Source organism: Oncorhynchus mykiss, chromosome 10 (genome assembly GCF_057628025.1).
Source record: "Oncorhynchus mykiss isolate SJ-2025 chromosome 10, ASM5762802v1, whole genome shotgun sequence".
NCBI lineage: Eukaryota > Metazoa > Chordata > Actinopteri > Salmoniformes > Salmonidae > Oncorhynchus > Oncorhynchus mykiss.
In genome coordinates, this window is record NC_143031.1 from 77,271,779 (window position 1) to 77,293,815 (window position 22,037).

General features: G+C 40.9%; 1 protein-coding gene across 4 annotated transcripts; it reads right to left on the reverse strand.

Moving 5' to 3' along the window:
- Window positions 1-982: 982 nt before the first annotated feature.
- Window positions 983-22,037, reverse strand: LOC110511263 (tenascin-R). Of its 4 annotated transcripts, XM_090188007.1 has the most exons (12): window positions 21,927-22,017; window positions 21,022-21,061; window positions 18,526-18,804; window positions 17,483-17,749; window positions 12,335-12,604; window positions 10,103-10,372; window positions 8,108-8,377; window positions 6,812-6,895; window positions 6,330-6,728; window positions 2,832-2,971; window positions 2,646-2,755; window positions 983-2,125 (listed from the first exon to the last, which is right to left on the reverse strand). In XM_090188007.1, exons 3-12 carry the CDS (start codon window positions 18,584-18,586, stop codon window positions 1,993-1,995), a joined length of 2,004 nt encoding a protein of 667 aa, XP_090044133.1. In that variant the 5' UTR covers window positions 18,587-18,804; window positions 21,022-21,061; window positions 21,927-22,017; the 3' UTR covers window positions 983-1,992. The 4 variants fall into 4 exon arrangements, with proteins under 4 accessions (XP_090044133.1, XP_090044132.1, XP_090044134.1 ...); XM_090188006.1 differs by lacking the exon at window positions 21,022-21,061 and having other exon boundaries at window positions 21,927-22,037; XM_090188008.1 differs by lacking the exon at window positions 21,022-21,061 and having other exon boundaries at window positions 17,675-17,749; window positions 21,927-22,016.

Consider the following 22,037-nt stretch of genomic DNA (forward strand, 5'->3'; position numbering starts at 1 on the left):
ATGATTGACAGGTAATTACTGATCAGAGAAGCTATATGAAAGTAGCCTCCCAACCCTGTTGCTCTCAGGCATGGATGATTGACAGGTAATTACAGATCAGAGAAGCTATATGAAAGTAGCCTCCCAACCATGTTGCTCTCAGGCATGGATGATTGACAGGTAATTACTGATCAGAGAAGCTATATGAAAGTAGCCTCCAAACCCTGTTGCTCTCAGGCATGGATGATTGACAGGTAATTACTGATCAGAGAAGCTATATGAAAGTAGCCTCCCAACCCTGTTGCTCTCAGGCATGGATGATTGACAGGTAATTACTGATCAGAGAAGCTATATGAAAGTAGCCTCCCAACCCTGTTGCTCTCAGGCATGGATGATTGACAGGTAATTACTGATCAGAGAAGCTATATGAAAGTAGCCTCCCAACCAAGTTGCTCTCAGGCATGGATGACTGACAGGTAATTACTGATCAGAGAAGCTATATGAAAGTAGTCTCCAAACCCTGTTGCTCTCAGGCATGGATGATTGACAGGTAATTACTGATCAGAGAAGCTACATGAAAGTAGTCTCCCAACCCTGTTGCTCTCAGGCATGGATGATTGACAGGTAATTACTGATCAGAGAAGCTATATGAAAGTAGACTCCCAACCCTGTTGCGCTCAGGCATGGATGATTGACAGGTAATTACTGATCAGAGAAGCTATATGAAAGTAGCCTCCCAACCCTGTTGCTCTCAGGCATGGATGATTGACAGGTAATTACTGATCAGAGAAGCTATATGAAAGTAGCCTCCCAACCCTGTTGCTCTCAGGCATGGATGATTGACAGGTAATTACTGATCAGAGAAGCTATATGAAAGTAGCCTCCCAACCCTGTTGCTCTCAGGCATGGATGATTGACAGGTAATTACTGATCAGAGAAGCTATATGAAAGTAGCCTCCCAACCAGGTTGGTTTGGATAGTCTTTTTGTTTTCCTTGTTGTGATTTTGTTGAACTCTTGGGATGGCCAACTGAAGAGCCTCAACGGGCCTCCATTAGGCCACGGTGAGTCGTGCGTAAACTGTCTCTCCCTGTATTCTGCCTAACTCTCTGGCTGTGAGAGAATCCCAAATGACACCCCATTCCCTTTATAGTGCACTACTCACCAAAAGGAATGCAATACAAAGGGGATAGGGTATCATTTGGGATTCTATCTCTGCCTCTGAAATATAATACAACCATTAAACAACTACATTCACTTGCTAAATAATATCTGCTTTTCAAAACAGTTGAATCTAATCACTACCTGTATTAAAGGTCACCAGGGGTCGTGACCTGTTTATTGCACTGACAGTCATTGCCACCTGTCTTACTGTAGTCAATGATTAGTCCCAGTTAGTTTAGTAACAAAACCTTAGACACTGTTTTGATAACTGATGGTTATGATCCAACCCTTCATTCTGGTGTTGCCACCACAAACAGGAAGTGAACAAGATATGAGTTAAAATGTAAACAGTAACATTCATGTCTTATTTACACCAGTTTTTCTTTCTTCAAGTTTAGGAGTAGACCTTTAAAATGTACACTGTAAAATTCACTGTCCTAAAGAGGCAGAGAGATGTCTTGTCCTTCTAGTTTACAGATGTTATGCCCCTATTTATTCACACTTTTTGACATACAGTATGAATACATGATTGTGTGTCAGCTTGTGCTGCAGACAGTAGTCAGTCATGTTGCTCCTGGTCACGTGATGCGGCAGCCCCACCTGTGACTTCAACAATCAATGTCAGCTCTCGGCCCAAGAGGGAATTACCTCCTTATCTAATTAAGAAGTTGGTTTCTCCTGTGGGAGACTCAGGTTCAGATCAGTGTCTTCTTGTGTGTGTGTGTCTGTCTGAATGTGAACATTTGTTTCTCTCCTACCTGTAGTTCAGAGTACCATTCTATCAAATCACAGCAGTCTTCAGACCATCATTAACATACAGTAGAGTTCATTAAAAGTACCTATGAGAAGCCTATTTCTCACAGATCCATTCTTGTGAAAATGAACATCCCAAATCCCTCCATACGCCTTGGCCTGACGATATGTAATAGATTTCCCCACAGTTCTGGTACGTACCACCACCAGGCTCTCCACTCCACCAATACCTGCAGTAGAAACAACAGAGTTAGATTGACCACTCTCTCAGAAAGAGTATGAACAAAACAGATAATCAGTCCTACACCTTCTACTGTGGTCAGTGTTATTGGATCAGTAGTCTCTTACCTTGAGGTGGTCAGTGTTATTAGAGCAGTAGTCTCTTACCTTGGGGTGGTCAGTGTTATTAGAGCAGTAGTCTCTTACCTTGGGGTGGTCAGTGTTATTATAGAGCAGTAGTCTCTTACCTTGGGGAGGTCAGTGTTATTAGATCAGTAGTCTCTTACCTTGGGGTGGTCAGTGTTATTAGAGCAGTAGTCTCTTACCTTGGGGTGGTCAGTGTTATTATTGAGCAGTAGTCTCTTACCTTGGGGTGGTCAGTGTTATTATAGAGCAGTAGTCTCTTACCTTGGGGTGGTCAGTGTTATTATAGATCAGTAGTCTCTTACCTTGGGGTGGTCAGTGTTATTATAGATCAGTAGTCTCTTACCTTGGGGTGGTCAGTGTTATTATAGATCAGTAGTCTCTTACCTTGGGGTGGTCAGTGGGGAGCCGTCCACCCATTTCCAGGTCCCCTCAGTAACAGAGTCAGTCAGACCAATCCAGGCATATTTGACTGATTTAAACCCATTGATGAATGTCTGTTGTGACACAGAAAAAGCATTGTTACTAACACATGATGGAATAATAAATAAAGTATCTCTCTCTGTCTCTCACCTGTTCCTCTTCACTGTTAATGATCACCAGATCTGCTCCTCTCTCCAGACAGTCCTGTCTACTCTCCTTCCAGGATTTCCTCTCAGTAGAGAGGTAGTAACAGCTGCAGCCAAACCTTCTCCATCCTTCAGGACAGGACCCTAGAAGTTTCACATTAAACCTCTCACTAAAGGCTTCAGTCATACTAAAGTTATACTTAAATCTGAAGTGGTTCTCCATCAGATTAGTAATAATGTCTCACCCCATGTTCAAAAATGACATTTTTCCCTTTATTCAGATTACAACCTCACTTTTGGTTATTTTAAAATGAAAAAAAATCTAAAAAATATCGTTATTTTTAAAACAAGCCATAAAAAGTTGGTTGTAATTTCAGTTTATTCCAAATATTATGGTTAAACTCAAATATACTAATTGATTAAGAATAACTTTATTTTTTATGTAAAGCGTTATAATCTTTCTACGTTCTAGAAATAGGACTGGTAGAGTTGTTACACATGCAGCTAACAAAAATATATGGAAATGTCTGTTCTACTCAAAATTAAAACCAACGTTGGGGAAGAGATTTTCCATGTACCTATTCCATGGTACATGGTTTATGAACTGATACACAAAACGACCCTGGATTAAAAAAAGGTTAAAATTATTACACACAATTCTTGCAACCAATAGAAGGTTATATACAGTGCATTCAGAAAGTGTTAAATGTAAAAAATAAATCCCCCGTCATCAATCCACACACAATACCCCATAATGACAAAGCAAAAACAGTTTAAAAAAACATTTTTGCAAATGTATTAAAAATAAAAAACGGAATTATTACATTTACATAAGTATTAAGACAGTTTACTCAGTACTTTGCTGAAGCACATTCGGCAGTGATTACAGCCTTGAGGTCTTCCTGGGTATGACGCTACAAGCTTGGCACACCTGTATTTGGAGAGTTTCTTCCATTCTTCTCTGCAGATCCTCTCAAGCTCTGTCAGGTTGGATGGGGAGTGTCGCTGCAAAGCTATTTTCAGGTCTCTCCAGAGATTTTGGATCGGGTTTAAGTCCGTGCTCTGGCTGGGCCACTCAAGGACATTCAGAGACTTGTCCCGTAGCCACTCCTGTGTTTTCTAGGCTGTGTGCTTAGGGTCGTTGTCCTGTTGGAAGGTGAACCTTCGCCCCCAGTCTGAGGTCCTGAATAATACCATGCTATTGTTTGAGGAGAGTGAACAGTTATGAACTTAAATGTATTCATAAACCAATTAGGCACATTTGGGCAGTCTTGATACAACATTTTGAACAGAAATGCAATGGTTCATTGGATTGGTCTAAAACTTTGCACACATACTGCTGCCATCTAGTGGACAAAATCTATATTCCATAGTCATATATTTGCCTTTCTTTGCATTATAAAGATGGAAAAAACAAACATTGTTTTTGTATTCTCTTTTACCAGATCTAATGTGTTATATTATCCTACATTAATTTCATATTTCCACAAACTCCAAAGTGTTTCCTTACAAATGGTATCAAGAATATGCAGGTCCTGAGCTACAGGCAGTTAGATTTGGGAATGTCATTTTAGGCAAACATTTAACAAGAAAAAGGTCCGACACTTCAGAGGTTAAGTAAACAAGGTATCTGTTTTTTATTCAATTTGCACACCCCCCAAAAAACTGTTTCGCTTTGTCATTGTGGGGTATTGTGTGTAGATTGATGAGGATAGCCATTCTAAAATCCAATTTAGAATAAGGCTGTAACTTAATAAAATGTGGAAAAAGTGAAAGGGTCTGAATACTTTCTGAATGCATTGTATATGGGGGGATACAACCATCCCAGCTCCACAGATTTTGCTGCTTAGACGAAAGAATCATTAGATCAATTGTTTTGGTACTGTCCATATGTAGCTTGTTTTTGGTCGCAGGTTCAGGAATGACTGAAGAATTGCAACATTTACCCGGAGCTAACTCTGCAGATAGCCCTGCTGGGTGATTTAAAAAGCCATAGTCAATCGATCAATATTATAATAATACTCCTAGCAAAACGTTTTTACTTTATTGTTACAATATGTGGAATCTGTGAGACTAGAAAGGATCCAGATGTTTGTGAAACGTCACAGCACAGTTGAAAAATATGACCAATATGAATGAAAACTGGATGGTGTTCAGATATAGATGGGAGGGGTTGAGTGGAGCTGAAGGATGGGACTAAAAACAAGCTAAATATAATTATTGTAAAATATGCTCAGTCCATAATATGTATATAGTATGCACAAGCTGGAAGTAGAAGACTAAGTGTTGTTTTCAGTTGGTTTACAACAATTAGGGGACGGGCGGTAGGGTATGTGGAATTAATAAGTAAAATATATATATTTTTTAAATATATATACTACCAGTCAAAAGTTTGGGCACACCTACTCATTCAAGGGTTTTTCTTTAGTTTTACTATTTTCTACATTGTAGAATAACAGTGAAGACATCAACACTATGAAATAACACATGCTATTGAACAAATCAAAATATATTTTATATTTGAGATTCTTTCAAGTAATGATGGAATGTGGTTTCTCTTTGCTTATTTGAGCTGTTCTTCCCATAATGTGGACTTGGTATTTTACCAAATAGGGCTATCTTCTGTATACCACCCCTACCTTGTCACAACACAACTGATGGGCTCAAACACATTAAGGAAAGAAATTCCACAAATTCACTTTTAAGAAGGCACACCTGTTAACTGAAATGCATTCCAGGTGACTACCTCATGAAGCTGGTTGAGAGAATGCCAAGTGTGAAAAGCTGTCATCAAGGCAAAGGGTTGCTATTTGAAGAATCTCAAATATAAAATATATTTAGATTTGTTTAACACTTTTTTTGGTTACTATATGTTTCCATATGTGTTATTTCATAGTTTTGATGTCTTCACTATTATTCTACGATGTAGAAAATAGTACAAATAAAGAAAAACCCTTTACAGACAATATAAATGGGGGATTGGAAATGGTGCAGACAATTACATGTTTTTATATTTAATTATTTAACTAGGCAAGTCAGTTAAGAACAAATCCTTATTTTCAATGACGGCCTAGGAACAGTGGGTTAACTGCCTTGTTCAGGGGCAGAACGACAGATTTCTACCTTGCTAGCTCAGGGATTCGAACTTCCAACCTTTCGGTTACTAGTCCAACAATCTAACCACTAGGCTACCCTGCTGCCCCTACCCTGCCGCTCCACATTGAAGGAAGCCACAATCTGCAACATTAAAGATGACCTACCCCCTAAAAAAATAATACAATCTGAGTTCTAGGTAGTTCTGATGACCTCTGATCTCCTGTGGCGTGTGTTGAGCGAAAAGGCACAACACAGCTCCAGTCAACTTAATTTGTTTCTGGTCCTAATGGTCATGGATAGCATTGACAATACTTCTTGAATATGCTTGTGTGTGAGATAACAGGTCAACTACAGAAACTGTGGATCAGGAAGCAAATAAAAAGGTGGGCCCTTTGTACACATTTACCTTTGTTCTCCCAGTTCAGTCTTTCTATCTCCTTCTGTAGCTGGTCACGCTCCATAGTTGTAGTGTTCAGACTCTTCTTCAACTTGTCTATTTCAGTGGTTCTGGTATTTAGACTACTCTGTAGCTGGTCTCTCTCTATAGTCAGGGTGTTGTAACTGGTCTGTAGCTGGTCTCTCTCTTTAGTCAGGGTGTTGTAACTGGTCTGTAGCTGGTCTCTTTCTGTGGTCCTGGTATTTAGACGATTCTGTAGCTGGTCTCTCTCTTTAGTCAGGGTGTTGTAACTGATCTGTAGCTGGTCTCTCTCTTTAGTCGGGGTGTTGTAACTGGTCTGTAGCTGGTCTCTCTCTGTGGTCCTGGTAGTTAGACTATTCTGTAGCTGGTCTCGCTCTGAAGTTGCATCTGTAAAAGGGAAAAGTCAATCAAAATGTGTAACTGTCACAACATTGACAAAAATGTTTTAGTAAAAAACAATGTTCACTTACAGGAATCCCACAGGCCTATGATCACAGCCAGTAGAACAAACACTGCAGCAACTGTGGATGGTCTCTTCCACCACTGAAAATGTTCTGAATAACAAGTTATTAAAGTCAGATCTTTGGTAATGTGTTAATGTGTTTTACTGTATCAGTGTTTTATTTGAGCTGGATTCTGCAGGAATAGGATCCGGCAGCTCTCAGTTTTGGACTGATGGATTCCACAACCTATTTGGTCGGATCCGCTACCTCTCGTGGCATAGAAAATAATTGTTACTGTTTGCAATGAAAGAATTTGAATTAAAGAGCTCAAAGTTAATTTGAGTTTCCTCCTCGTTAATTCTCCTGCCCCCTAAAATAAATGCAATGTAAAAACGTAGATTTCTATCCCGGGACTGATTTTCTGAGAATGCTAAACTTTTCACAATTGTATTACTCATTACGCTGTTATTTCTAACCCGATATGGATGACAATACCTTCAAATTAAAGCTGACGAGTTGCACTTTAACCCCATAGTCATGATTTAAAATCCAAACTTTTGGAGTATTGAGCCATAAGAAGAAAACATGCTTCACTGTCCCAATAACTACGTAGGGCCTGTAGGTAGGGGTAAGGTAGAGGCTGCTAGCCTCAATATTAACAGAGGATACTGTAGGTAGAGGTAAGGTAGAGGCAGGTAGCCTTGAGGTTACAGTGTTGGGCCAGTAACCAAACGGTTGCTGGTTTAAATACCGGAGCAGCCAAGGTGAAAAATCTGTTGTTGTGCCCTTCAACAAGGCACTTCATCCTAATTGCTCCGGGAGCGCTGTACGTTGGAGACATTGTGATCATTGTCTCAAAGTCCCAATGGCGTTAGAAATGTAATTCCTTCGACCTCATGGCACCTGAGCTCAATTTCGAGTCTGATAGCAAAGGATCTGAATACTTATGTAAATAAGGTATCTGTTTTTTATATATTTGCAACAATTTCTAAAGCTGTTTTCACTTCGTCATTATTGGGTATTGTGTGTAGATTGACGAGGAAAACACATTTGTTCCATTTTAGAATAAGGTTGTAACAGAACAAAATGTGGGAAAAGTCAAGGTGTCTGAATATTTTCTGAATTCATTATAAATCCTCTCCACAATAACAAGTGTTTAAACACTGTAGTGCTGATAAAGTTAAAGCAAGCAGAGGAAGATCAACTCCTTGACATAATGACTCACAGGAACAGAAACAAGCATGAACATCACATTCATTACTTTAATAAAAGTTTAATCAACTTTAACACCAGGCACAATACTTAAGTATGGTACTTCCTTACCTGTGGTGAGGGTTGTGGACACCAGTTGACTTTGCTTTCCATCTTCCATCACAGTGCAGACAGTGACAGAGTACTGAGTAGCAGGTTGCAGGTCAGAGAGAGTGATGCTGTGTGAAGATGTGGTAGTGATGTGTGGTTCTGTCCCTGGACAGGTGCAGGAGATCTGGTAATGATGTTGGGTTTGGTCCAGTCCTGGTGGCTGGTTCCAGCTAACAGCAGCTGATGTGGTGTCCACTGAGTCAACAGTCAGCTGGTCTGGAGCAGGAAGTACTAAGAGAAAATAGATTATTGTCAGGGCTACAGTTTAACTCCAGAAATATACTACAGGAGGGAAAGTAGAATAGTAGAATAGTAGCTTAAAGTAGAAAAGTTCAGCTTGCAAATCCTTTTGATATTTATTTATTTATTTCACCTTTATTTAACCAGGTCGGCCGGTTGAGAACAAGTTCTCATTTACAACTGTGACCTGGCCAAGATAAAGCAGAGCAGTAAGACAAAAACAACAACAGAGTTACACATGGAATAAACAAACATACAGTCAATAACACAATAGAAAAATCTGTATACAGTGTGTACAAATGAAGTAAGGAGGTAAGGCAATAAATAGGCCAATAGTGGCAAAGTAATTACAAATGAGCAATTAACACAGGAGTGATAGATGTGCAGAAGAGGATGTGCACGTAGAAATACAAAAACAGATATTGGATGAGGTAGGTAGTTGGTTGGATGGGCTATTTACAGATGGGCTGTGTACAGCTGCAGCCATCGATAAGCTGCTCTGACAGCTGATGCTTAAAGTCAGTGAGGGAGATATAACTTCAGTCATTTTTGCAATTCGTTCCAGTCATTGGCAGCAGAGAACTGGAAGGCAAGGCAGCAAAAAGAGGTGTTGGCTTTGGGGGTGACCAGTGAAATACACCTGCTGGAGCGTGTGCTACGGGTGGGTGTTGCTATGGTGACCAGTGAAATACACCTGCTGAAGTGTGTGCTACGGGTGGGTGTTGCTATGGTGACCAGTGAAATACACCTGCTGAAGCGTGTGCTACGGGTGGGTGTTGCTATGGTGACCAGTGAAATACACCTGCTGAAGCGTGTGCTACGGGTGGGTGTTGCTATGGTGACCAGTGAAATACACCTGCTGAAGCGTGTGCTACGGGTGGGTGTTGCTATGGTGACCAGTGAAATACACCTGCTGAAGCGTGTGCTACGGGTGGGTGTTTCTATGGTGACCAGTGAAATACACCTGCTGAAGCGTGTGCTAGGGGTGGGTGTTGCTATGGTGACCAGCGAGCTGAGATAAGGTGGAGCTTTACCTAGCAAAGAGTTATAGATGACCTGGAGCCAGTGGGTTTGGCGACGAATATGTTGCGAAGACCAGCCAACGAGAGCATACAGGTCACAGTGGTGGGGAGGTTATGGGGCTTTAGTGACAAAACGGATGGCGCTGTGATAGACTGCATCCAATTTGCTGAGTAGTGTTTTGGAGGCTATTTTGTAAATGACATCGTGGAAGTCAAGGATCGGTAGGACCGTCAGTTTTATGAGGGTAATGGGAAGGGAAGAAATAAACTAAAACAGAAGTCACAACAGAGGTTATATATGCATTTATCAACTTCACTGCTACATTGTTGTCACCATGGCAACAAAGCAAAAAACACTGCAGTTCTAAATCCTCTCCGCAATAGTGTTTAACACTGCACTACTGATAAAGTTATAGTAAGCAAAGGCAGATCAACTCCTTGACATAATGACTCACACTAATCGAAGAAAGCAAGAATTCAGACACTATAAAAAACTTTTATTAATTTCAGCACCAAACTGCATGTTGAGATCTGGGGAATTCACCATCATATATTTCTCATCAGGAAGGATACTGGACCTTAACATCCCATGCTGACACATCCATTATGATTAGTTCATAGTTATTTTGATAACTAGTTAAGGTTCGATAAATATTATGTCTGGTGACAAACTTGACGTATTTGACTTCCTTACTTGTGGTGAAGGTTGTTGACACCAGTTCACTTTGCTTTCCATTTTCCAGCACAGTGCAGACAGTGACAGAGTATTCAGTAGCAGGTTTCAGGTCAGAGAGAGTGATGCTGGGTGAAGATGTGGTAGTGATGTGTGGTTCTGTCCCTGGACAGTGGTAGGAGATCTGGTACTGATGTTGGGTTTGGTCCAATCCTGGTGGCTGGCTCCAGCTAACAGCAGCTGATGTGGTGTCCACTGAGTCAACAGTCAGCTGGTCTGGAGCAGGAAGTACTAAGAGAAAATACATTATTGTCAGTGTTATCGTTTAACTCCAGAAATAGACTACAATAGGAAAAGTAGAATAGTAGTTTAAAAAATAGAAAAAGCCAGTTTGCAATTCCTTTTGATATGGGAAGAAATAAGCTAAAGCAGAAGTCACAACAGAAGCTGATTTGTAACAAAAATGAAGTGTTTCTGCTATTCCGGCACCATTTCTTCCGGCGCCGTCCCACGCCTGGACTTCTTGACGGGCTGTCCCCAGGTGGTGAGGGTAGGTAGCAACACATCTGCCACACTGATCCTCAACACTGGAGCCCCTCAGGGGTGCGTGCTCAGTCCCCTCCTGTACTCCCTGTTCACCCGCGACTGCATGGCCAGGCACGTCACCAACAGCATCATTAAGTTTGCAGATGAAAGATAAAAAATGTCTAATCTATTGTTTACCTAATATTTATTTTTTACTTAAAAATGTCACTGTTGGTTAAGGGCTTGTAAGTAAGCATTTCACTGTTGTATTCGGCGCACGTGACAAATAAACTGATTTGATTTATATTCATTAATTCATATAAATTAAAAAGAATGCTGTGATTATAAATACTCTCCACAATAACAAGTGTTTTACGCTGTACTTTGGATAAAGTTAAAGCAAGCAGATCAACTCCTTGAAATAATGACTCACAGTGGTGTAACGTACTTACATAAAAAATACTTGAAAGTACTAATAAAAATACTTGAAAGTACTAATAAAATTACTTGAAAGTACTACTTAAGTAGTTAAGGTATCTGTACTTTACTATTTATGTTTGACTACTTTTACTTCACTACATCCCTTAAGAAAATAACATACTTTTTTACTCCAGACATTTTCCCTGATACACAAAAGTACTCGTTACATTTCGAATACTTAGAAGGACAGGAAAATATTCTAATTCACACACTTATCTAGTGATCATCACTACTGCCTCTGATCTGGCGGACACCCTAAACTCAAATGATGTCTGAGTGTTGGAGTGTACCCCTGGCTATCTGTAAAAAAATAAAAATGGTTCCATCTGAAATTATTTATACTTTTACTTTTGAGTATCTTTAAAACCAAATACTTTTAGACTTTACTCAAGTAGTATTTTACTGCGTGACTCTATACTCGAGTCATTTTCTATTATCTTTACTTTTACTCAAGTATGACAAATAAATGGTTACTTTTTCAACCTGTCACAACTCCCACCGAAGGTGTCTCCCCTGCCTGTTCGGGCGGTGCTCGGCGGTCGTTGTCACCGGTCTACTAGCCGCCACTGATCCCTTTTCTGTTAGTTTGGTCTTATTAGTTGCACCTGTTCCTTTCTGTGTTTCTTGATGTTTGTCTATTTAAGCCTGTTAGGCCCGCCTAGGTTTGTGCGGGATTGCTATGCTGTTAGTTTGTGGATGTTCGTTTGTATTTTATTTTTCCGGACAGTTTTGGGTCCTGTGTATGGGCCTGTGTATGGTTCTGTGTATGGTCCTGTGTATGGATCTGTGTATGGGCCTGTGTATGGGCCTGTGTATGGGCCTGTGTATGGGCCTGTGTATGGGCCTGTGTATGGTCCTGTGTATGGGCCTGTGTATGGGCCTGTGTATGGTCCTGTGTATGGGCCTGTGTATGGGCCTGTGTATGGGCCTGTGTATGGGCCTGTGTATGGTCCTGTGTATGGGCCGGTCAGTTAATGTACCTTGTGTTTTTGCCGTGACCGTTTTTTCCCGGTAATAAAAAATACACATTTATTCAAACCCTCTGCTCTCTGCACCTGACTCCAAACCCACTGTTCTTGAAAGACTCTGACACCACCACTGATGACTCACAGAAATGGAATAAAGCATGAACTCAGATATTATAAACATTCATTGTTTTCAGCACCAAACTGCATTTTGAGGTCTGGGGAATTCACATATAGTCATTTTAATAACCAGAACTAATACTTAAGTAGGGTAGTTAGTTACCTGTGGTGAAGGTCGTTAACACCAGTTGACTTTGCTTTCCCTTTTCCAGCACAGTGCAGACAGTGACAGAGTATTCAGTAGCAGGTTTCAGGTCAGAGAGAGTGATGCTGGGTGAAGATGTGGTAGTGATGTGTGGTTCTGTCCCTGAACAGCGATAGGAGATCTGGTAATGATGTCGGGTTTGGTCCAATTCTGCTGGCTGGCTCCAGCTAACAGCAGCTGATGTGATGTCCACTGAATCAACAGTCAGCTGGTCTGGAGCAGGAAGTACTAAGGGAAAGTAAAGACATTATTGTCAGGGTTACAGTTTAACTCCAGATATACACTGAGTGTATAAAACATTAAGGATACCTGCTCTTTTCATGACAGACTGACCAGGTGAATCCACATTAAAGTTATGATCCCTTATTAATGTCACTTGTTAAATCCACTTCAATCAGTGTAGATGAAGGAGAGGAGACAGGTTAAAAAAGGAGACAGGTTAAAGAAGGATTTTGTGTGTGTGCCATTCAGAGGGTGAATGGGCAAGACAGAAATATTTAAGTGCCTTTGAACGGGGTATGGTATGTGCCAAGAGCATAAGTTTGGGTCAAGAACTGCAACGCTGCTGGGTTTTTCACGCTCAACAGTTTCCCGTGTGTATCAAGAATGTTCCACCACCTAAAGGACATCACGGCAACTTGACAACTGTGGAAAGAATTGGAGTCAACATGGGCCAGAATCCCTGTAGAACGCTTTCAACACCTAGTAGAGTCCATGCCCTGATGGATTGAGGCTGTTCTGGGGGCAAAATGTGTCATACACTCAAATGTAATTAAATGTTTAACAGATGTCCCACTTAACATTTCTCATAAGTTAAATAATCTGAAAAATGTAAAAGTTGTAAAAAAAGAAAGTCCCCCAGCTTTCAATAAAGAGATAAATAACTTCCTCTCAGATAATGTCTGAACTATGCCTCTTTCAGCCTCCACAAAAGGCCAACATCTCTTGATTAGGCTGCTAGGTGTTGCACTAAGGATTGCCATAATGTTTTAAGAAGATGTTTTACCTAGAGCTGTGGAGGTCATGACATTTAGTCAGCTGTTTATTGTCATGCAATAGACAGCCGGTCTCATGGCAATTGACCGTGAATTCATGAATTATTTACAAGGTTTAATGTTTGATCCGATACATTAAATAATTCATGAATAATTCGCCAGTAAGAAACTGCTAGCCATGGGCTGTTAACAGCTGACCACTGCTAACTGGCAAGCACAAAAACAGTGAAGTTCGGGAGTACACACCCCAAGAAATCAGCTGCCGAAAATGCACAGTCAAAGAAGAGATTATTCTGTCAAGGAAGTTATTTTTTTATTTGAAATAAAGGCATACTAAGACAAAATACATGTGACGGGTAAATGATAACACATTAGTGCATTTATTAAAATGCTGGAAGTGAATGCTGGAATTAAACAATTAACTATGCAAATGAGCAAAAGGTGTGTGCATTAAGGAAATAGACGGCTGGCTCAAATAGAAACCTGTCTCTAATAACCGCCTGTTGTTTCCAGTGACCAATTTCACTTTTATGGTAAACACGTTTAACATCTCCAGGCCTCAACACCTACAAGCCGCTGATACGTGCCATTGGAGCATCATCAAGTGTAATAAATAATTTAATGTACACAATCACAAATCAATGATGTATTTTAGGCAGGACTAAATAAACATAATATGAAGAAAATGTATTTCAGAAGAACAGAAGTTCTGCTGTATATTATCTGGCTATGCGCCATGCCATAGCATGTAGACTTGTTCATTTTAGCAGACAAGATATGCTTAAGTCCCGTGCGATTATTTTATATAATTTTATCGTAAGAAGAATACATAATCATTATTTTAATTCAGTTTTACTTTTGGGGGGCTGGGGCTCATATAGGCCTCTACGTAAAATCTTATGCTCATGTGTGTTTTGAATGAATTATCACCTTAGAAAGGGCTGTTAATTTCGTTGTGTTGCGCTTTGAAACTACATCCACAATTACCATGTTTTCCATTCAGTTTCAACCTGTTATTGAACTTCTTTCTTCAAATTGGTCATCACAGTGAGGTGAGTTTTAAAAGCACATACTGTTTAAGTGTTTGATGTGATTTTCGATTGCATTGACGTCAGAGAGGTTACAGGGACAATAGAACCCTGAGTACCAAGCCATTAGGACCTGCTGGTAGTTTGCAAGTTGGGTACTACCAAAGCATGTCCAGAGTGCAAAAAAAGAGATGACCTTAACTCAGTAGTCATGTGGAATATTACTGAGGTCATGACCCATGACTGCCGGTAATATGTGACTGACCGGCTCGATTCGGTCTTATGCAGCAAAATAAATTGTGTTTTTTCACATTGGATAAAAGTAGAGACTCAGAGCTACAAAGTTGTATAACTTACACTACATAAACTTGTAACCTCACTTTTGAGAAAATGGTCTTTGAATACTCTTTGTCTACTCCCATTCAGCATCGTTCACCCCCTGTTAAGCTTTAGCCTCACCCATCTCTTTAGGGATTCACATGTGAGGCCATGTGCTAACCATTTCAAGACTAAAAGCTGGTTTATACTTCATACATTTTATCTAGAGTGCCAGAGTGTGCTCTGGGTGTTCGTAAACTCAGAGCGATGCCAGAATGTCCGTTTGTAAATTCAGAGCGCACACTGGAAGCTATGGCCCTAAAGTAGGATTGATCCGAGCGTTCTGACCTAACAGCAGCAGTCAAGCACCCAAGCTAACTGGCTAACGTTGGCTAGTTTAGGAGCTACATCCAGATATTAATGAGAGAACACCTCACTGTGACCATTTCACTCGCCCTAGCAGAGCTGGTTAGGTTGTTTTTATGTTATCCAGAACATTGGTGACTGTAACTGTGCTGCTGGTAACAATTTAATTATGTTTAAATGACCAACGTTTACTGACACATTCAACAAGTGTAGAGCGTTCGTAAATTGGTCAGTTATTCTGCCCTCTGGCACACAGACGAGAGTGCTCTGAAATCGGAGTAGACTGCTAGAGGGAATTTGCCAGCTACATCTATCAACAGTTGTCGCAGTGACATGACCATTCTATTTAAATGGTAACTTGCATAGTGGAGTCTTTCGTATCGAAGACTTGTAGCTAGCTAAAGAATGAACCATAACCCCAACGCATGACGTTACTACCCTGCATGAATCTGCAGATAGCTAACCAACCAGGTTCATAACTAGCTATAACCAGCAAAGGCTCTGATATACGAATATTATAACTACACACAGATCATACGTAACGTTAGCTAGCTAAAAGTACACTAACTCGAAATGAAAACGACTGACAAAATTAGAAACGTGTACTATATGAGAATATAGCTGTATACTTGGATGGACACTTCTAACTCTTGGTATAGATTTAACAATTTCATGGTCCCTGCAACATCACTCTACTTTTCCACCGGTAACGTTCTAGTCATTTTATTAAATGTTTATAACCTTCCAGATGGAAAAGTAGAATAAATCCAGGGCTTTTGATATGGGAAGAAATAAGCTAGAAACAGAACAGAAGCAACAAAATGTATATTTGTAATGTAACAATTGTTGTAGTTCGTTTATTTTTTATTTGTTTAACTAGGCAACTTAGTTAAAAACATTCTTATTTACAATGGCGGCCTACTAAAAAGAAAACGCCTCCTGCGGGGGCTGGGATAAAAATATATTTATATAACACAACACACACAAGAGACAACACTACATAAAGAGAGACAACACTACATAAAGAGAGACAACACTACATAAAGAGAGAGACCTAAGACAACATAGCAAAGCAGCAACACATGGCAACACAGAATGGTAACAATACAACATGGTACAAACATTATTGGGCACAGACAACAGCACAAAGGGCACGGTAGACACAACAATACATCACAGAAATCAGCCACAACTGTCAGCAAGAGTGTCCATGACTGAGTCTTTGATTGAAGATACCAGTTTGAGTGTTTGTTGCAGTTCATTCCAGTCGCTAGCTGCAGCGAACTGAAAATAGGAGTGACCCAGGGATGTGTGTGCTTTGGAGACATTTAACAGAATGTGACTGGCAGAACAGGTGTTGTATGTGGAAGATGAGGGCTGCAGTAGATATCTCAGCTAGGGAGGGGGGGAAGTAAGGTCTAAGAGGGTTTTATAAATAAGCATTGAGACAGGTATACAGAGATGATATAGAGTATAGAGTGCAGTGATGTGTCCTGTAAGGAGTATTGGTGGCAAATCTGATGGCCGAATGTTAGAGCATATCTAGCCGCTCGAGACCACCCTTGCCTGCCGATCTATAAATGATGTCTCCGTAATCTAGCATGGGTAGGATGGTCATCTGAATCAGGGTTAGTTTGGCAGCTGGGGTGAAAGAGGAGCGATTACGACAGAGGAAACTAAGTCTAGATTTAACCAAGTCTAGATTTAACTTTAGCCTGCAGCTTTGATATGTGCTGAGAGAAGGACAGTATACCAGCTAGCCATACTCCTAAGGACTTGTATGAGGTGACTACTACCTCTGAGGGTTTAGAGCTTGACACCTGTGGGGAGAGGGGCATTCTTCTTATCAAACCACATTTGTTTTGGAGATGTTCAGAACAAGGTTAAGGGTAGAGAAAGCTGTTCTGACTTTATACACCGCACTCTTTGAGAGAGGTAGTTAGCAAACCAGGCCAAAGACCCCTCGGAGACACCAATACTCCTTAGCCGGCCCACAAGAATGGAATGGTCTACCGTATCAAAAGCTTCGGCCAAGTCAAAAAAGATGGCTGCACAACATTGCTTAGAATCAAGGGCGTGATGGTGACATCATTAAGGTTGCAGTGACACATCTATAACCTGAGCGGAAAGCAGATTGCATACCAGAGGATACCACAGACATCAAGAAAGTCAGTCAGCTGATTATTGACAAGTTTTTCCAACACTTCTGATAAACAGCACAAAATAGAAATAGGCCTATAACAGTTAGGATTAGCTTGATCTCCTTTAAATAAAGGACAAACCGTGGCTGCCTTCCAAGCAATGGGAACCTCCCCAGAGAGGAGAGACTGGATAAAAGGTTGGAGAGAGGCTTTAGTGGTAAAGAGATGATGAGCTGTAATTAGGGGAAGATCTCTTACTAGTGCAGACTGTTGTAGAGACAGGTTCACTCGGTTCCCCATTGCTCAGCACAGTTGACACACTAACAGTGTACTCGGTGCCAGGATGCAGGTTTGAGAAGGTTTTGTGGCAGTCGTCAGTAACGGCTGCTAGAGGGTCTGTTCCTGGGATGCAGTAGGATATGAAGAAGCGCTGTGGGACTTTCTCCATACCTTCAGCCTTGGACCAGTGGAGAGTGAAGGAGGTCTCTTCCAAATGGTCTATCTTTAAATCTCTGGGTGGGACCACTGGAACAAAAACCAAGATTAGTTTAGAATAGAGGATGTGCTGTTTTTGACAGAGAGTCCAAAAATGTCTCTGGTAATGAATGACTGATGTAGTCTGGATAAAAACACAAGTTAGCCTACTGTACCTGTGGATAGGGATGCTGAGACCTACTGTACTTGTGGATAGGGATGCTGAGACCTACTGTACCTGTGGATAGGGATGCTGAGGCCTACTGTACCTGTGGATAGGGATGCTGAGGCCTACTATACCTGTGGATATGGATGCTGAGGCCTACTGTAACTGTGGATAGGGATGCTGAGGCCTACTGTAACTGTGGATAGGGATGCTGAGGCCTACTGTACCTGTGGATAGGGATGCTGAGGCCTACTGTACCTGTGGATAGGGATGCTGAGACCTACTGTACCTGTGGATAGGGATGCTGAGACCTACTGTACCTGTGGATAGGGATGCTGAGACCTACTGTACCTGTGGATAGGGAGGCGAGGACCTACTGTACCTGTGGATAGGGATGCTGAGGCCTACTGTACCTGTGGATAGGGATGCTGAGGCCTACTGTAACTGTGGATAGGGATGCTGAGGCCTACTGTAACTGTGGATAGGGATGCTGAGGCCTACTGTACCTGTGGATAGGGATGCTGAGGCCTACTGTACCTGTGGATAGGGATGCTGAGGCCTACTGTACCTGTGGATAGGGATGCTGAGGCCTACTGTACCTGTGGATAGGGATGCTGAGGCATACTGTACCTGTGGATAGGGATGCTGAGGCATACTGTACCTGTGGATAGGGATGCTGACACCCATCTGCTTTGGCTTCCATCTTCTCCCTCTGTTGCCATGTTGAACTGGTACTTTTCACCAGGTTTGAGACTGCTTATTTCAAGATGATGCCCACCTTTCACTCTTGTTGAGCTTGTTTCACCGTCACACCCCCAGGTCACTCTGAATGTCTGTGGTCCTGTCAGCCACTGAGGACAACTACAGCTCAGAGACACAAATACTTATGTCAAATACTGATGTCAGCAGCAGGACATGGATTCACCAGGAGGGGGCAGCACTGGTGAAGGAATAATGAGAGAGAGAAAAACAGACTTTATTGACAGTAAAATTACAAAAACAAGTGTATTATTCATCCCAGCAGTTAACACATGTTAAAAACAACTACATCCACTGAAGATAAGTGTTCAAAACACAAAATATTCCCCTTAAAGAGCCATATTTTTGTTTTTAAGGACACCGGACCTCATATTTAAAGACTTTTGGAATCCACATTTAAACTAATAAGACGTTATATTTTCTGGGGGCAGAAAACACACCGCGTTGTAGAAATGACCCAGGCTTAGGTTGGACACCAATCTGCCTGAACCTGGTCATGGCTAGACGGGATACAGTTGATGTCTGATTGACGTCAGACGTTGATTTCTTTTTGCATTTAAGTTAACCCTAACCCTTTTCCTAACCTTAACCCAATTATCCTAACCTACTATGTTAATTGTCCTAACCAAACTGGGATACGGGCAATGCTGTCGGGGGTATGCCAAATAAAAATGTGTTTTACATTTTCAAACTGTCCATTTAGATTCTCCAATAGGGCTGTACATTAGGGTGGTGTTTTTCCCCTCGCCTGAATAGCTTCGGTTCACTGCCAAAAATAAAATGAAACCATCTAGTGTTCAGCGAAATAACACAATGTCAAATAAATGTAGCCTAGTGAAATAATGAACATTCAATTACATTAACCGTTACTCTCTCGCGGGAATTCCACTAACAGTCCGTTGCCAAACTATTGTGAAGGACTTAGCCACATCCGCAGCAGCAGGAATAATTGTGACAATGCTGGGGGAAAAGGCCCAAAAAACAATACAATGTCTTCATCAAACACTGTTTCACGACACATCAGTGACATGGAGATGTTTTTAAACAATTACTGCTTCACATACAAGCCAGTGAACTCTATGCGTTACAGCTGGATGAGTCAACAGACGTGGCGGGTCTGGCACAGCTCCTGGTAAATGTCTGTTACGTTTATGGGGGATCAATTAAGGAAGACATCCTCTTCTGCAAACCACTGGAAACCAGGACAACATGAGAGGATATTTTTAAAGTACTGGGCAGCTTTGTGAGTTTCTCACACGACTGGCCTATCTGGATGATGTATTTTTTGTACAATTTGATGAACAAATAAGGTTTTATATGTAAGATGGCTAAATAAAGAGCAAAATTATTTATTATTATTTGTTCCCTGGTCATGTAAGAGCACTTTGTCACTTCCCACAAGCCAGGTTGTGACAAAAACTCACACTCATTCTTATGTTTAATAAATGTATCATATAGAGTGTGTGTGGCAGGCTTACAATGATGGCAAAAACAAAATTTGAGAGTGCACTGACCCTGGTGCTAGAGGGGGTAGAGCTGGAGGTTGAATGTTTGAAGGGGTACAGGACTATAAAAAGTTTGGGAACCAGTGCCGCATACTAACATACTGTATAATACTTACTTAGGGTGTGTTCGTAAATGTAATCTGGAGTGCCAAATTTCGGTCCGGGCGTTAGTAAATTCAGAGCGTTGTCAGATTGCCCATTTGTAAATTCAGAGCGTTTCGCTCCCGGAGAGTTCAGAGCGCACACTGGACGCTCCGGCCAGGGAGTAGTCGGGTTGATCAGAGCGTTCTGGCCTCACAACGGCAGTCAAGCTGCCAAGCTAACTGACTAACGCTGGCTAGCTTGCTACAGTAGCTACTCCCAGACACAAATGAGAGAGCACCTCACTCTGGCCATTTTATTCACTTCTAGCTGAGCTGGTTAGGTTGTTTTCATGTTATCCAACTCATTGGTGACTGTAGCTGTGCTGCTGGCAACAACTTAATAACGCCTTTTCGCCTAAGATTACTTACACCGGTCATATTCAAGGGGTGTTCAGCCTTCGTAAATTCATCAGTTATTCTGCGCTCAGGCACACTCAGAGGAGAGTGCTCTGAAATCAGAGTAGATAGCCAGAGCGAATTTACAAACACACCCGAATTAACAATGTCTATTGAGAATGTGCAAAGACTATAGCACTTAACTTAGCATGATGTGAGTAATCAAGCCAATGAATGTTGGGTAGTTAGATAGCATATAGGGGTGGGTATAGTTTGTGGAACGTTCCAACAGGAATCTGTTCCAAAAACTTAGCAAATAACAAGGTTGCCAACAAACAACGCATATAAAGTTGTATAGCGGCAAAATAAAATACCGGGTGGGGACTGGGCTATTTCATTAAGTTTTTCACTCACCATGTTTATTCTGAAAAAAGTATTTCCTCACTCTGGTAGCCTATGGACAAACATAAAGAATAAGCTACGTGGTGAGTTGATGCCTATTCGCCAGCTAATTAGCTACGTGAATTGACCATGCTACTTTGAACATGTTGTTTGTTGACAACCGTGTACTTAAAGTCTTTGGAACAGATTCCTGTTGGAACGTTCCACAAATTATACCAACCCTGCCGTTATTGTAAATAAGAATTTGTTCTTAACTAACTTGTCTAGTTAAATAACGGCTAAATAACAAATAAATACATTTGTAGCCAACAAACGTTAGGTATCTACTAACGTACTGCTGTAATGATATGCTATGTGGTTCGTAAGGATAGTGTAGCTAACAAAATTTCAGCCAACGTGTAACTTATTTCAAAAGTCACTACATTGTTCAACAGTTTCTTAAAACATGTCATCATTAATAAAAACAATGAATTTGTATCCTTAGTCGCCTGACTTCGGCTACATATTTTTCCTTCAAATCTGATGGGTATTCGGACACTACAAATGTAATAGAACTCAATAAGGCCTATAGAGCACTCAATGACATGACCGCCTATCAAAGTTAGCAAGAAATACACTAACACTATCGCTTATTGTTTCTTTCAACATAAGCATGTATTATTTTAGGATAAATATAATATATCGGCTTAACAAAACACATCTCAGCGTCTGATCGCGTGTAAAAGAGAAAACCTTTTGTAGACTTTGTGGCCACACCGCCATAGTGGGCCTAGTTGGGTGTTTGTGTTTTTACCTGACGTTTATTAGAAAGAAGTTGAAAATCGGGCTATTATCTTCACGTTTCTTTGGGATAAATAAAAATGGACTCCTATAGAATGTTACACCTGACTTATATAATAGAAATATTATTAACCTACCATTTATCCCGCTGTCGAGAAGCCTCAGGTAGAGCTACATAAAATAGTTGTCAAATGTACCTTCTTCTTTGTCTTAATGGCATTCGCAACAATTATATGTGCATTCCGCCA